Source organism: Bactrocera oleae, chromosome 6 (assembly GCF_042242935.1).
Source record: "Bactrocera oleae isolate idBacOlea1 chromosome 6, idBacOlea1, whole genome shotgun sequence".
Classification (NCBI taxonomy): domain Eukaryota; kingdom Metazoa; phylum Arthropoda; class Insecta; order Diptera; family Tephritidae; genus Bactrocera; species Bactrocera oleae.
Genome location: NC_091540.1, coordinates 46,431,202 through 46,443,732, shown reverse-complemented (window position 1 = coordinate 46,443,732; position 12,531 = coordinate 46,431,202). Strand labels below are relative to the sequence as shown.

The window sequence follows — 12,531 nt, the reverse complement described above, 5'->3', positions numbered from 1 at the left end:
AACGGTATTTGATTAATCCACAGTTGCTTATTGTATGTTCCGCTTAAACATAGATTAAATTATAATTAATATTTACCGAACGAAAAACAATTATCGAGTATAAGTAACAAGATTCTAAAAACGCAAGCCCTCTGCTTTTTCAAGATATACTAAGTATAGTAGAATATACAGTTAAGTATCTATTTTATTCATTGTACTTAGGTACATATATATACATACGTTTACGTTATGAGAACCAAAGTAATATAAGTAATTCAATAATAAATGCATTTTGAGCTTATTTATGTAGTTGGAATAAATGAATATGTCTTTCAAATATAGTTTCAACCAATAGATTACGAACACATTAGTTTCAATTCTTTGGTACGTTTTCAAAAACTTCAATGGACCGCAACATTAACTCCATGGCTACTTTTCCAGATAGTACTCCATTCCATTCCATGTAATTCCACACAGATCCCATGAAAATACAAAATAATAAACCACCTGATATTAGGAGTTTCAATATTATGTACAATGTTCTAAATCCTAAAGGAGATGGATATTCTAAGAAAACTACTAAAATAAACGCAAGAATAACGGCGACACTGTAGTAAAATATGCGATCTGTATTCAGTTGGTCTAGTGACGTTTCACATAACGATATCGATTCATGCAAAACAGCTACACGTCTCGATATAAGACATCCGTCAGTTTTAAACGCTTCTTCGCTAATATGATGCTCTTTATTTATAGAAGTAACAACAGTACATGCCCCCTCCCCAATATTATGTTCAGCATCTCTTAATTGCAGCTTTGCTAATACAGCTTCGTGGTCGGAATAGCTGAAATTTTGACCAGGTACAGGTTCAGTCAATGGCAGCCCATAGTCAATAATAGAAAGAGCAATATTTTCAGGACTTCTTGCGAAAATATGATCAATATGAACTCCAGCTGACATTTTGTTAGAAGTATTAGAAGCAGTATACGAATTTCTTTGATACTCATTTGTTACAATATTTTTAGAATTGCAACAATCCTGCATTTTTGATGTATACAAAAGAACCCTAAAACAAATGAAATGCAATATTTTAGTAAATGCAATTTGATTAGAAAATATATAATATAAGATTTACAAGAAAATAAAAATATATAATATAACTTATTAAAAATTTCTAAAATGATTAAAAAAAATATTGTACACAAATTGAGTAAATGTAGTCATAATGGATATAATTACTTGTATGTTAAATCGTGAGGTTGAGCATTTAAGTCTCCAGCAAGAACTTGTAAAACAGAGTCACCTCTTGTTGCACGTATAAACTGTGCTGTATCAAAAGCCTGAATTACTCGATGAGTTTTGTAATCATCATTGTTGTTATTATATTCCGCATGCAGCTAAAATTTAATAAATATAATAACCCATTTAACGATATATATGTATATAAATATATGACTTAGACTATATATGACATTTACATGAGTATTGTACAGATGTATTACATGCTTATCCACGAGGATTCTACATAAACCAACTCCTTTGCCCCCAAACCAATCAGCATGCTGAATACGATGAAAATAACCATTAACACTCCAAGGATGAAAGAAAGAGCTTAAAATAGGGTATTTAGACAATACCAGGAGACCTGAACCCATAACACCACTGCAAGAAAATTTTGCTTTAAAATTATATAAAACTTCTTTACATACTCCATTATGAAATTTTACCTGTAAAAATAGTGAGCGTATGGTAATACTAGCTCCGTAGCGTTTTTCAATGTTTCGCAATCTTTACGAGACCAAACTTCTTGTAGAGAAACTATATCATATTTGCCTGAACTAAGTTCTAAGCCGATTGCGGCTATTCGTGCTTCACGGTCCTTTGAAATAAAAGGAAAAGGAATTCCCCTGGAATATCATTAAAAAAGGATTTTAAGTTTTTCATGGTGATAACATGTTTGTACTGCGATAAAAATACAGGTAAATGTATAGTTTAGGGCCTTCAACGAAGAAGGCCGCTAATATTATAATTTTTTTTTTTTAGATTTTAGAGGAAAGTAAATTTGTTTTAATTTTATTTATTTAATAATTGTATATTTTTTTTATCATCGCACTTCGCCCGCGCTTCAAAAAAATAACTCTGGTTAGTCCAAAACCGGGATGTCATAATTCATTTGTGTCAAACTCCTTTCTGTACTGACGGACTTCGGCCAAGCTTAGAGAAAATAACCCTGGTCGGTCCAACACCGGTGTATCCATAGTTCTTTTACGTGCTGAAAGGGGTTCGACGATCTCTATTCGTTGTAATAGGCTTTTTACATTTCTTCAGTATTTTTATCACAAGAAAATTTCTAACTGTTGACCTTGTAATTAGAGCTAAGTGATCTGAATTCTGCAGCATTCTGCCGCTACAACTACATATAAATTACTTGAAAAATATGTTTAACACACTTGAAATATATTTTTATTTATGTATGTATATACATAAATTAATGAAAAAATTCACTTTCACTTCACGGATTTGTAATCTTCGCGTTAAAATAAGACAATTTAAAAACATATTAATTTTTGAGGGCTCCTTCGTTGGGGGCCCTAATCTATACATTTACCAAATTACATACCAAACATTTAGTGTTAAAATACTTAAATTTAGCAACATATTTATATAAAAAAATATGCATATAGATATGTAACAAATATATATATGTTTATGTTAGTGATAACAGTAATGGACCAGTCGGAACACAATAGTCGAAGAGTAAAATTTTGTATTGATCGACAATGTCATCAAGAATTTGTCAGCTCTAGTTGCATTAATTTATATTACAGGGGTAAGCTTATTAGTATGGCCCATTCACCAGAACCAAACATATACGTACATATGCACTGTAAACATCCACAGAATAAAATAAATAAAGTATAAATTTTATTGAATTATAGTTTTGTGTAGGCATTTCCTACTTCAACTTCTCTAAAACTACTTAACAATTATTTGAAGCTTCGATAGTAATTTTAAAGATTAAATTGTTTCATTGACTTTATTTAGTACACGTAAAAAATTAAATTACATTTTGTTTTGTTTTTAAATAAGTAACAAAGTATTTCCCCTTGAAATAAAACAATTTAAAGTTCATAATCATCGTTAACACTTTGTTCTTGATCATCTGTACCAACTTCTTCATAATCTCTCTCTAATGTGGCCAAGTCCTCACGAGCTTCCGTAAACTCACCTTCTTCCATGCCTTCGCCAACATACCAATGCACAAATGCACGTTTCTTAAACATTAAATCAAACTTGTAATCCAAGTTACTGAACGCAACAGCAATAGCGGTTGTATTTGATAGCATACAAACCGCACGAAGAGTCTGGGCCAAATCTCCTCCGGGTACGCATGCAGGCTTCTCATAATTAATTCCAATTTTGAAACCTGTTGGACACCAATCCACGAATTGAATATGTCGCTTGGATTTTATAGCCGATACTGCAGCGTTTACATCTTTCGGTACAACATCTCCACGATAGAGCATACAACAAGCCATATATTTTCCAGCACGAGGATCACATTTTACCATCATATTTGAAGCTTCGAAACATGAGTTTGTCAGTGCCATTATAGTATTGTGCTCATGCGATGCATTTGATGAAGACACCAATGGAGCATATGCAACCAGTGGGAAGTGAATTCGAGGATAAGGTACTAAATTTGTTTGAAATTCATTAAGATCGACGTTCATTGAACCACTGAAACGTAAAGAAGCTGTAGTTGAACTAACAATTTGTGCAATAAGGCGATTTAGGCTCCGATAATTTGGACGATCAATATTCAAACTATTCTGACATATTTCATAGATTGCTTCATTGTCTACTATAAAAACGCAGTCCGAGGTTTCTAAAGTAGCGTGTGTAGTGAGAACTGCATTGTATGGCTCAACCACTGACGTTGAAACTCTTGGTGACGGGTACACTGCAAAATCCAATTTACATTTCTTACTATAATCTGCAGTTAAGCGTTCCATAAGTAAAGAAGTAAAGCCCGATCCAGTTCCACCACCAAGACTGTGAAATATTAAAAAACCTTGAAGACTTTCACATTGTTCCGACAATTTTTGAAGGCGATTCATAACTTTATCAATTGCTTCTTTTCCGATAGAGTAATGGCCACGAGCATAATTATTGGCTGCATCTTCTTTTCCAGATATCAATTGTTCTGGATGATACAAACTCTTAAGGTTACCTGTACGTACATCATCTATAACTGTAGGCTCCAGATCAACAAAAACTGTACGTGGTACATGTTTACCCAAACCAGTTTCTGCGAAAAAAGTATTCGAGTCATTCGTGGTTTCATTTTTAGTATCTTGTGATAATTTATTGGATCCATTCGTATTTTCTGCTTTACTTTTAACAGAGCCGTCAACATCAATGCCGTGCTCCAAAAGATACAATTCCCAGCAAGCATTTCCGATTTGAATTCCACCTTGTCCAATTTGTATTGATATAACCTCACGCTTAAAAAAAATTTATCAATATTAAATACTCTTGAAAAAATAGTAATTATTGCTCCATCTCACCATTTTTAAGGAATTTATATGTGAAAGTTAAAAAGGCGCCAATCTTTCAACCCCAAAGCAAATTATAAAATAATTGCTATATGCCAATATCGTAGATGCCGTTAGGATAGAAAATGTCCTTAATGTCAAGGCACAGTTAAAGCCATGAAGAAATATCCCATTATCGATGATTAAAGCCCAACACATTAAGTTAATTCACGTACATACTTATGCTTAGTTTAACAAGCATAGCTCTGCATTGTGTAGAAAGAAGGAAATTCGCTCTGAGTACTTTTCAAATCTTTTTTTTTTTCGCGCCATTTTAAATTAATTAAACAATTAGTATCGACATAATTTTTAACTATATAATAATATTGTATTAAATAATATATATAATATTTTAAATGATATGTGTCTATTTTTCGTAAATGTATAGTTTAGGTCCCCCAACTAAGGAGGCTTCAAAAATGATTTTCTTTTTAAATCGTCTTATTTTGACGCGAACATTACATATCCGTGAGGGCAAAGCTTTTCAATAATTTATGTATATATTTACAAAAATATTTAACGCACTTTGCACATATTTTTCAAATCACTTTGTTGTTGTTGTAGCGGCAAAATTGTGCAGAGTTCAGATCACTTAGCTGTATTTAACAGTTCAGCGAGTCTTATGAAAAAAAAAAAACTGAGGAAATGTTACAGTCACAATTTCTTTTGCGACGCGATCTGATGGTATGGACGAATATCGGAGATCGTCAAACTCCTATCCTTCGGCCGCGCTTCAAAAAAATTACCCTGGGCGGTCCAACACCATAGTTCTTTTGCACCGAACTCCTTTCAGCAGCGGAAAAAATAAAAGAATTAATATTAACGTATCACAATTTTTTATTTTCAATGCATATGTAAAAGTTTTTTTCTATAAATGTTGAAAATATTCACTTTCCGCTCACGGATTTGTCATATTCGAGTCAAAACAAAACTATTTTTTATTTCGAATTTCATTTTTGAGGCCTCCTTAGTTGGGGGACCTACACTATACATGTACCCTATTTTTAATTGACTTTCATTAATGCTTTCATTTATATGTGGATATATAAAAAAATTCAAGAACATGTTGCTTACTTTAAAAACTCAAAAGTTTAGTAAAACGTACTAATTTTTATAAAAGCTTTAATTAAATGCACTTGTGTGAACTCGGCTCAAATGCATAACCAATATTATTAGTGGATATCCGCTTTATACCATATGTAGATAATTATATAAATAATCTAAATAATGCGTAAACTACCAGATTCATTAACTTATATTAAAAAAGAAAATGTTTATAATAATCTCTGATATTTTCTTTTCCAATTCTAATCAGATCATCCGAAAATCATAGCTTATTTAAGAAAATATTTTTATTATAGTTAATACTTTTATTCTATATGAAAACTTTTGCAATGAGTGAGTTCTTTTAATCCAGACATATCCAAATAATTTTTTATATCGCCACGTCGGAGAGAGTTTTCATTAAAATTTCGGTATATCGATAAAGGCATGTTTGATATTCGATAAAGTTTTGCTTAGACTTTATATATCGCTTATTAAACAATTTAATAACTGTTTTTAGGAAGATGAAGGAAAGTTTTATAACAATCTCTGGTGGACCCACCCATGTAATTACTTGGGGACGTTGGATAGAAGAGCCTTTGGATGATGTGCCCGAGATTGTGATATGTATTCCAGGTAATCCCGGCTTAGTTGGCTTTTATACCGAATTCCTGCAGTTGTTGTATGAGCAATTGGGAGAGAAAATTCCGGTTTGGATAATTGGTAAGATTTAAGATAAACCAGTTTTTATTGATTTTTTTCAATTGCTGTTTTTTTTGTTTGTAAAGGTCACCTGGGACACGAAGAGCCTTCAAAGGACCGTAAAACGGAAGTTCCTTGCCTTAAGGGTAATGAAAAAATATTTGATCTGGATGGACAGTTATACCATAAAAAGGAATTTATTCAACGTTTTGTGCCTCGCAATACAAAAATTCATTTAATTGGTCATTCAATTGGAGCATGGATGGTGATACAGTTGTTAGAATATCAGGACATTCGGCAGTTAATTAAAAAATGTTACCTTCTATTTCCAACAATAGAGCGTATGCTTGACTCGACGAACGGTTGGAATTTCACCAAAATTGGGATTCCACTATATACAATTCTTGGATTTGTCATTCCATTGTTTAATCGGTTACCAAAATATCTTCAAATATGTGGAGTACAAATCTATTTTTGGTTCTTAAATATACCGAAGTCGTTTATTGAAACCGCTTTAGAATACTCAAAGGCTGCTGTGATGGAAAAAGTAATATTTTTAGCAAAAGATGAAATGGTTCGGGTACGTGATTTAGATCAAAGTTTGATGGAAAAACATTTACCTTTGTTAAAGATGTATTATGGTACGACGGATGGTTGGGTACCAGTTGAGTATTATAACGAAATATGCAGAAAATATCCCAAAATTGACGCTGAATTAGATAAAGAGTCTATAGATCATGCATTTGTATTAAGAAACTCGAAGGCAATGTCTCGTATAGTATGTAAAATGATTAAAGAACATTCCGACATTTTTACATAACTTTTTCGTTGTCATAAAACTCATAATAAATAATTAGAATAAATTTGGGCATACATACCATATACATGACGATAACTATCATTATCGGAAAAAATCCGTTCAATAATTAAATAGGTTAGATAAAACAAATGTTTTCAACATTTTAGGCTGAGGATGAGTTGTATATATTTTATTAGTGGTATTTTGGTTGAATTAATACATACAGGCTTACATATATTAAAACAAACAAAAAAAATAGTATTTTATTCAGATTCTGAAACCGATGGACTACGTGAATGAGACTTAACTGAAGACTTGTTCTTTGTACTTTGGGGAGAAGAAGAAGGTGAGCGCGAAGCAGATCTCGACTTTGAAGGCGATCTAGATCTTGAGCTTGACTTTGAACGCGAGCGCCTGTCAGATTCACTACCTGAACGTGATTTAGATCTCGATCGGGAACCGGAACGAGAACGGCTTTCACTATGAGAACGTTGTTCTGACGGAGATCTTGATATACGGCGCACGCGCTTGGACTCAACACTACCATCACTCTCACTGTCACTTTGATCTCTGTCGGCAACATGCTTTCGCTTGCGACCACCAGCATCGCTATCTGATTCACTTGTTGATATCGTAGCTTTCGAAACAATTTTAAGCCGTTGCTTGGCTGACAACTTTTCTTTCGATTCCTTTACTTCTTTAGCGTTCTTCTTTTTTTGTTTCTTTTCTCTAGGTTGAATTTCGCCATCACTGTCACTATCATATTTGTCTTGTGCCGATTTACGCTTTCTACCAGCACCCTTTTTGCGTTCTCTGGGTTTCTTCTTAGAACGTTCAGCACCATCAACTTCTCCAACATCACTACCAGAATCGGAAACGTAGCCATCTTTGCGTGGACGACCACCTCCATTGTTAAATGTAAATGATATATTAAATTTAAATGGATACGCAAAATTTTTCGATATATAGATTTTACTGTACCTTTCTTGCGTTCTTTGGATTGAGTCGGATTTTCCGAAATAATCAATAAACCCTTTGTTTTCTCAACATATTCCTGGCGTTTTACAAGCATTTGTTCTCGGGACGTCTTTTGTTCTTCTTCTCGACGTTTACGTTCTTCTTCTTGTTTCGTCTTAAAGGCCAATCGTTCTTCCTCCTGCTTCCGACGCAAAGCCTTTTCTTCCTCATCGATACGACGAGCTCGGGAAACATGATATTGGGCTTGAGACAAGAGATCCTGACATTGATTGGCCTCAATGCCAGCAATCTCAATATTGAAACGTGTCTTATCACCACAAATTGAGAGGTATTGAAAATATCTAGAATTGCAAACAAATGTTCTAATTAGCAAATTTTTCACATCAACCGGATATCGAAGGCTATACAATACCTTTGCGCTAATTCCAATTCATGAACAGCTTGTAACACTACATCAAGAGTTGACTTTTCATCTTTAAGAATAGCCATAGCCAAACGTTGCAATACCACAGCAATGTTGAAAAGTAATACCTGTAATTTCGAGTTTAAGAAATTAAATAATAATAAAAAGTTTTTGTATTAGGATATTTATTTTGAGAAATATCCACTCGAAAGTATCTCTGCATTAGGAAGTTATTCGGCTGATTATAAGGGTATCTATAATACTCTTCACAGATGCTTTTCTTATAGCACAAAATGATAAAAAATATTATATCTTTATCTTGATTGATTGTTGTTGTTGTAGCGGCAGAATTTTGCCGAGTTGACAGTTCATGGACGGAAAAAATCCGGGTTCGTAGATCCGCTACAACAACGTAGTTCGCGTATATACAGACAGACGGACATGGCTAAATCACCCATTGTACTAATGGTACAACTAACCCTATTTTATAGTCTTACCGTATCCTGTGGCGCAACCCTTCTCGCTTTTAGCAGGACAGTTTTCGCTTCTTTAAGTTTACCTGCACGCAGATATGCACGTGCCAAATACTGCATCACTTCGACATTATGATGTTTGTAGAATTTTTTCATACAGTTCTCGTACATTTGTATTGCACTGATGTATTGCTTCTGCTCTACATATATATGAGCAATATTTAGCCAAACATCTGAAAAGTCAGCCGTTGCCTCTCGCACTTGTGCGAATATATCTCGTGCTTCTATAACACAGCCTTTATGCGCCAATACAGCGCCGATGCCATTAGAAGCCCAAATATTGCGAGGATCATTGCGCAAAACCTATCATTTTAAAACTTATAACTGATCTAAACAGATTGATATATGTATGAAGATATGATACCTGTTTATATATAGATAAAGCTTTTTCTTGATGTTTTCGTTCCTTGTCCTTATCTCTGATCGGCTGATGAAGTGTTTGCAATGAAAAATTTCCTAATGCAATCAACGAGTATGCATCCGTAGCAGTTGTAGGATTTTTCAAGATTGTTTCGAAGTTTTTTTGACCCAAAGCAAATTGCATTTTGGCCAAATGTAAATTTCCTAACAAAGATCTGAAGAGCATTTATGATAATTATCATCAAATATATATCCATGTTAACCCAATTACCTTGCATCTGGATTATCGTTATTGATATTTAATGCGTCCTTAAAGAAATCAGATGCTACGAAAATAAGACCTTTGTCACGAGCCATACATCCCAATCGTAAGTAGCAGTCAATATAATTTGGATGTTCTTTTAATATATCTTTGAACAATTTATCGGCTATATCAAAGCTGCACATAGCTTCATTGAGACGAGCCAAATTATAGGTCATTGTCACTGATATGGAATCGTAATATTGTTTATCTGCACTCGAGCTATCTGCTTCCACTTTAGCTCTTTGTATTGCTTCGTTTAACTTATGTTTAGCTATAGCTAAATTACCAATTCGATAATGTAGAGCAGCGACATTATTTAATATTTCAGCCGGTAATTCAACTTTAACCTTTTCAGTTAGAATATTCGATGCTGTAGCGTAGGCGTTTAGAGAAGCTTGAAGATCATTTTGTTCTAATATTTGGGCTAGTTCTATCCAAGCTTCTACGTCATCAGGAAACTGTTCTGTAACCTTCTTTAAATGTGACTTTGCCATGTCACGTTTTGCTTGTGAGTTTGAGTTTGCATAAAGAGAGCCCAAAATCTTCATTGTCTCGTAGTTTCCTGGTTGAATTTTCAACACTTTTTCAAAACATTGAGCAGCCTAAAAAATAAATAATTTTAATCATACTTTATTTGTTGGTAATAGAGTATTTCTTACATTTTCAGTATCACCGCGATATATATACATCTGTCCGAGACCATAATGAGGTAACACAAAATTAGCAGGTGCGATTTGCGTTGATTGATAGTAGTACTGAAATGCTTGATCATAATCACACTGGGCATGAAAACTACGTGCCAACTGGTAGCAACTCTCGGCTCGCATCGCTTCATTTTCGGTGTTATGAAAAGCATGCAATGCCAAATGTTGAACTTTTTGGTAGTCCTTTTTGAAGAAAAAGTGATTTGCTAGATGATTCAATACCATCGGGCTGGTAGAATCAATAGTATAAGCTCGGGATAGCATTTGAACACCTAATTTGTTAGAGTCCGGTTCATGTAAATTAAGTTTTAATATTGCCAATCCAATAAGAGCACCAACGCAATTAGAATCGAGTTCTAGTGCTCTTTCAAATGCCTGTTTAGCTTTTTCTTGATTGTTCATTTTAAGGAAACAATGACCCATGCCCATACGAACGTTTGCTGGACAATTCGGATTTGTACGTAAAGCTTTTTTATAAAAAGCCAAAGCTCCTCTATAATCCTTTTTATTGAAGGCGATACATGCTTTGCCCAAAAGCGATGGAATATTTGCCGGCGATTGATTGAGAACGAAATTAAATTGAGCGTCTGCTTGTTCCATTTTATCACCTTCTAACAAGCAGAAATAAGCTCTACCCAACAAGTGATTTTGATCGTACATTATAATTTTATCAGCGGTTGTATACAAGTTTGTGGCTTTCATAAATAACTCTCGCTTTTTCTCTTTCGATTTTTCCCGATTTGCTTCCTGTACGTAATGTGCAGCCAACATGTCATATGCACGCATTTGATCTTTCTCCATGTCACGATAATCGGTATTCCCTTCGGTTCTAGCCGTTTCCAAGAGCCTTATAAAGTCCGCGGTTTTTTTCTCCTTGTAGTACGCCAACTAGAAATATATGATGATTATAGGATATATCGCTATGATTTGCACACATTAAATCAATCTTCTATAAATATGTATGTATGTATATACATTTATAGAATAATTCATATATAAAAACTTACCGCCACGTTCACCCAGGTATTTAACTGGGAACGCTCTTGGCGTAAAATAGCTAGTACTTCTTGACATTCCGGCAACTGATCTGGATGAACCTCAATAACCTGATAGTATTAGGAAAAACAAAAATTTCATATCTACAAAACTATAAAATGCATTATGTTATATTACCTCGTCAGTATCCCGCAATGGAATTTCAATAGGCGCTGACATGGTTTCTAATAATCTCGAAAACGCAGCAGCCAAAACAACAAACTAAATTATTTCGCCAATGCTGGTTAACGTTGAGAGCAATATATCGACTATACAAATGATCGACTTATCTACTTAAGCTAAGACTGTGTGCTAAACGATAGAAAAAAGAAAAATCTGACAGAAGAATGTGAAATTTTGACAATTTTCGTAATGAATCCGATTGTCGGAATTTTACCCAGCTCTTGAATATTCATTCTGGAATGAACGGATTTAAACGAACCGCTGCATACATAACATGTATCTACTCTAAATGAGAAAAGCTCTCGACTCTTGAATTTTTATTATTTAGTGGAAATATTGCAAACTAAAATTAATATGATAATTAAGTAAAAATAATATTTTTGTAGTTGATAAACATATCTTAATGTAAATATATTTATGAATATAATAAGATATGAGTATGTATATACATATACAAATCTCATTTAATAAAAAAGTTTCAAATTATTGCAATTTTTCTAGTTTTATTAATATATTTATTAGCAAGCAACGTATTTGCTTTTCATTTAATTTATTTTACGAATATATAATTTTGTTTACACCATAAGGAATTTTCCCCCCGTTACCGTTTGGTACATAGCCTAAGTACAGATCAAATTTTTTGTAATATAATATAATATAAAATAAACAAATAAATATTTTAAATCAAATCGGTCAAAAAACCTCATATAATAAAGGGGTTCACGTTTGACATAATTTTCTGTGTGACGCGACATGAATTTGATAATGTTGAAAATTTATTTTCAAGGCACTATGATGATTTCTGCAGGTTTTATGATAAAGAGGATACCGGCACCCGGTAGGGATTTCGTCAAAACCGTTTGGCAGCCAATGTGTTAAGAGTTGAAAGTGGTATAATCGCTATCTTC

General features: G+C 33.5%; 4 protein-coding genes across 8 annotated transcripts; 1 reads left to right on the top strand and 3 right to left on the bottom strand.

Annotated features, from left to right (window-relative positions):
• Positions 1 to 166: 166 nt before the first annotated feature.
• On the bottom strand, positions 167 to 5,359 carry nSMase (neutral sphingomyelinase). 4 transcript variants are annotated; one of them, XM_070111654.1, is made up of 5 exons: positions 5,325 to 5,359; positions 1,708 to 1,887; positions 1,459 to 1,642; positions 1,220 to 1,377; positions 167 to 1,046 (listed from the first exon to the last, which is right to left on the bottom strand). In XM_070111654.1, exons 1-5 carry the CDS (start codon positions 5,342 to 5,344, stop codon positions 353 to 355), a joined length of 1,236 nt encoding a protein of 411 aa, XP_069967755.1. In that variant the 5' UTR covers positions 5,345 to 5,359; the 3' UTR covers positions 167 to 352. The 4 variants fall into 4 exon arrangements, with proteins under 4 accessions (XP_069967755.1, XP_014096081.1, XP_069967756.1 ...); XM_014240606.3 differs by lacking the exon at positions 5,325 to 5,359 and adding an exon at positions 2,601 to 2,747; XM_070111655.1 differs by lacking the exon at positions 5,325 to 5,359 and adding an exon at positions 2,601 to 2,747 and having other exon boundaries at positions 1,483 to 1,642.
• LOC106621253 (tubulin alpha-4 chain) lies at positions 2,999 to 4,677 on the bottom strand. The gene is made up of 2 exons (XM_014240014.3): positions 4,552 to 4,677; positions 2,999 to 4,488 (listed from the first exon to the last, which is right to left on the bottom strand). Exons 1-2 carry the CDS (start codon positions 4,552 to 4,554, stop codon positions 3,103 to 3,105), a joined length of 1,389 nt encoding a protein of 462 aa, XP_014095489.1. The 5' UTR covers positions 4,555 to 4,677; the 3' UTR covers positions 2,999 to 3,102.
• Positions 5,360 to 5,943: 584 nt separating the features above from the next.
• Positions 5,944 to 7,208, top strand: sturkopf (lipid droplet associated hydrolase sturkopf). Of its 2 annotated transcripts, XM_070111656.1 has the most exons (3): positions 5,944 to 6,067; positions 6,143 to 6,345; positions 6,411 to 7,208. In XM_070111656.1, exons 2-3 carry the CDS (start codon positions 6,147 to 6,149, stop codon positions 7,142 to 7,144), a joined length of 933 nt encoding a protein of 310 aa, XP_069967757.1. In that variant the 5' UTR covers positions 5,944 to 6,067; positions 6,143 to 6,146; the 3' UTR covers positions 7,145 to 7,208. The 2 variants fall into 2 exon arrangements, with proteins under 2 accessions (XP_069967757.1, XP_014095501.1); XM_014240026.3 differs by lacking the exon at positions 5,944 to 6,067 and having other exon boundaries at positions 6,098 to 6,345.
• A 67-nt stretch (positions 7,209 to 7,275) lies between these two features.
• Positions 7,276 to 11,732, bottom strand: Ctr9 (RNA polymerase-associated protein Ctr9). Its single transcript, XM_014240001.3, has 9 exons — positions 11,579 to 11,732; positions 11,413 to 11,511; positions 10,361 to 11,293; positions 9,669 to 10,303; positions 9,402 to 9,612; positions 9,002 to 9,340; positions 8,514 to 8,632; positions 8,105 to 8,442; positions 7,276 to 8,027 (listed from the first exon to the last, which is right to left on the bottom strand). The coding sequence occupies exons 1-9, from the start codon at positions 11,618 to 11,620 to the stop codon at positions 7,387 to 7,389; spliced, it is 3,357 nt and encodes a 1,118-aa protein (XP_014095476.1). The 5' UTR covers positions 11,621 to 11,732; the 3' UTR covers positions 7,276 to 7,386.
• Between the last annotated feature and the right edge of the window lie 799 nt (positions 11,733 to 12,531).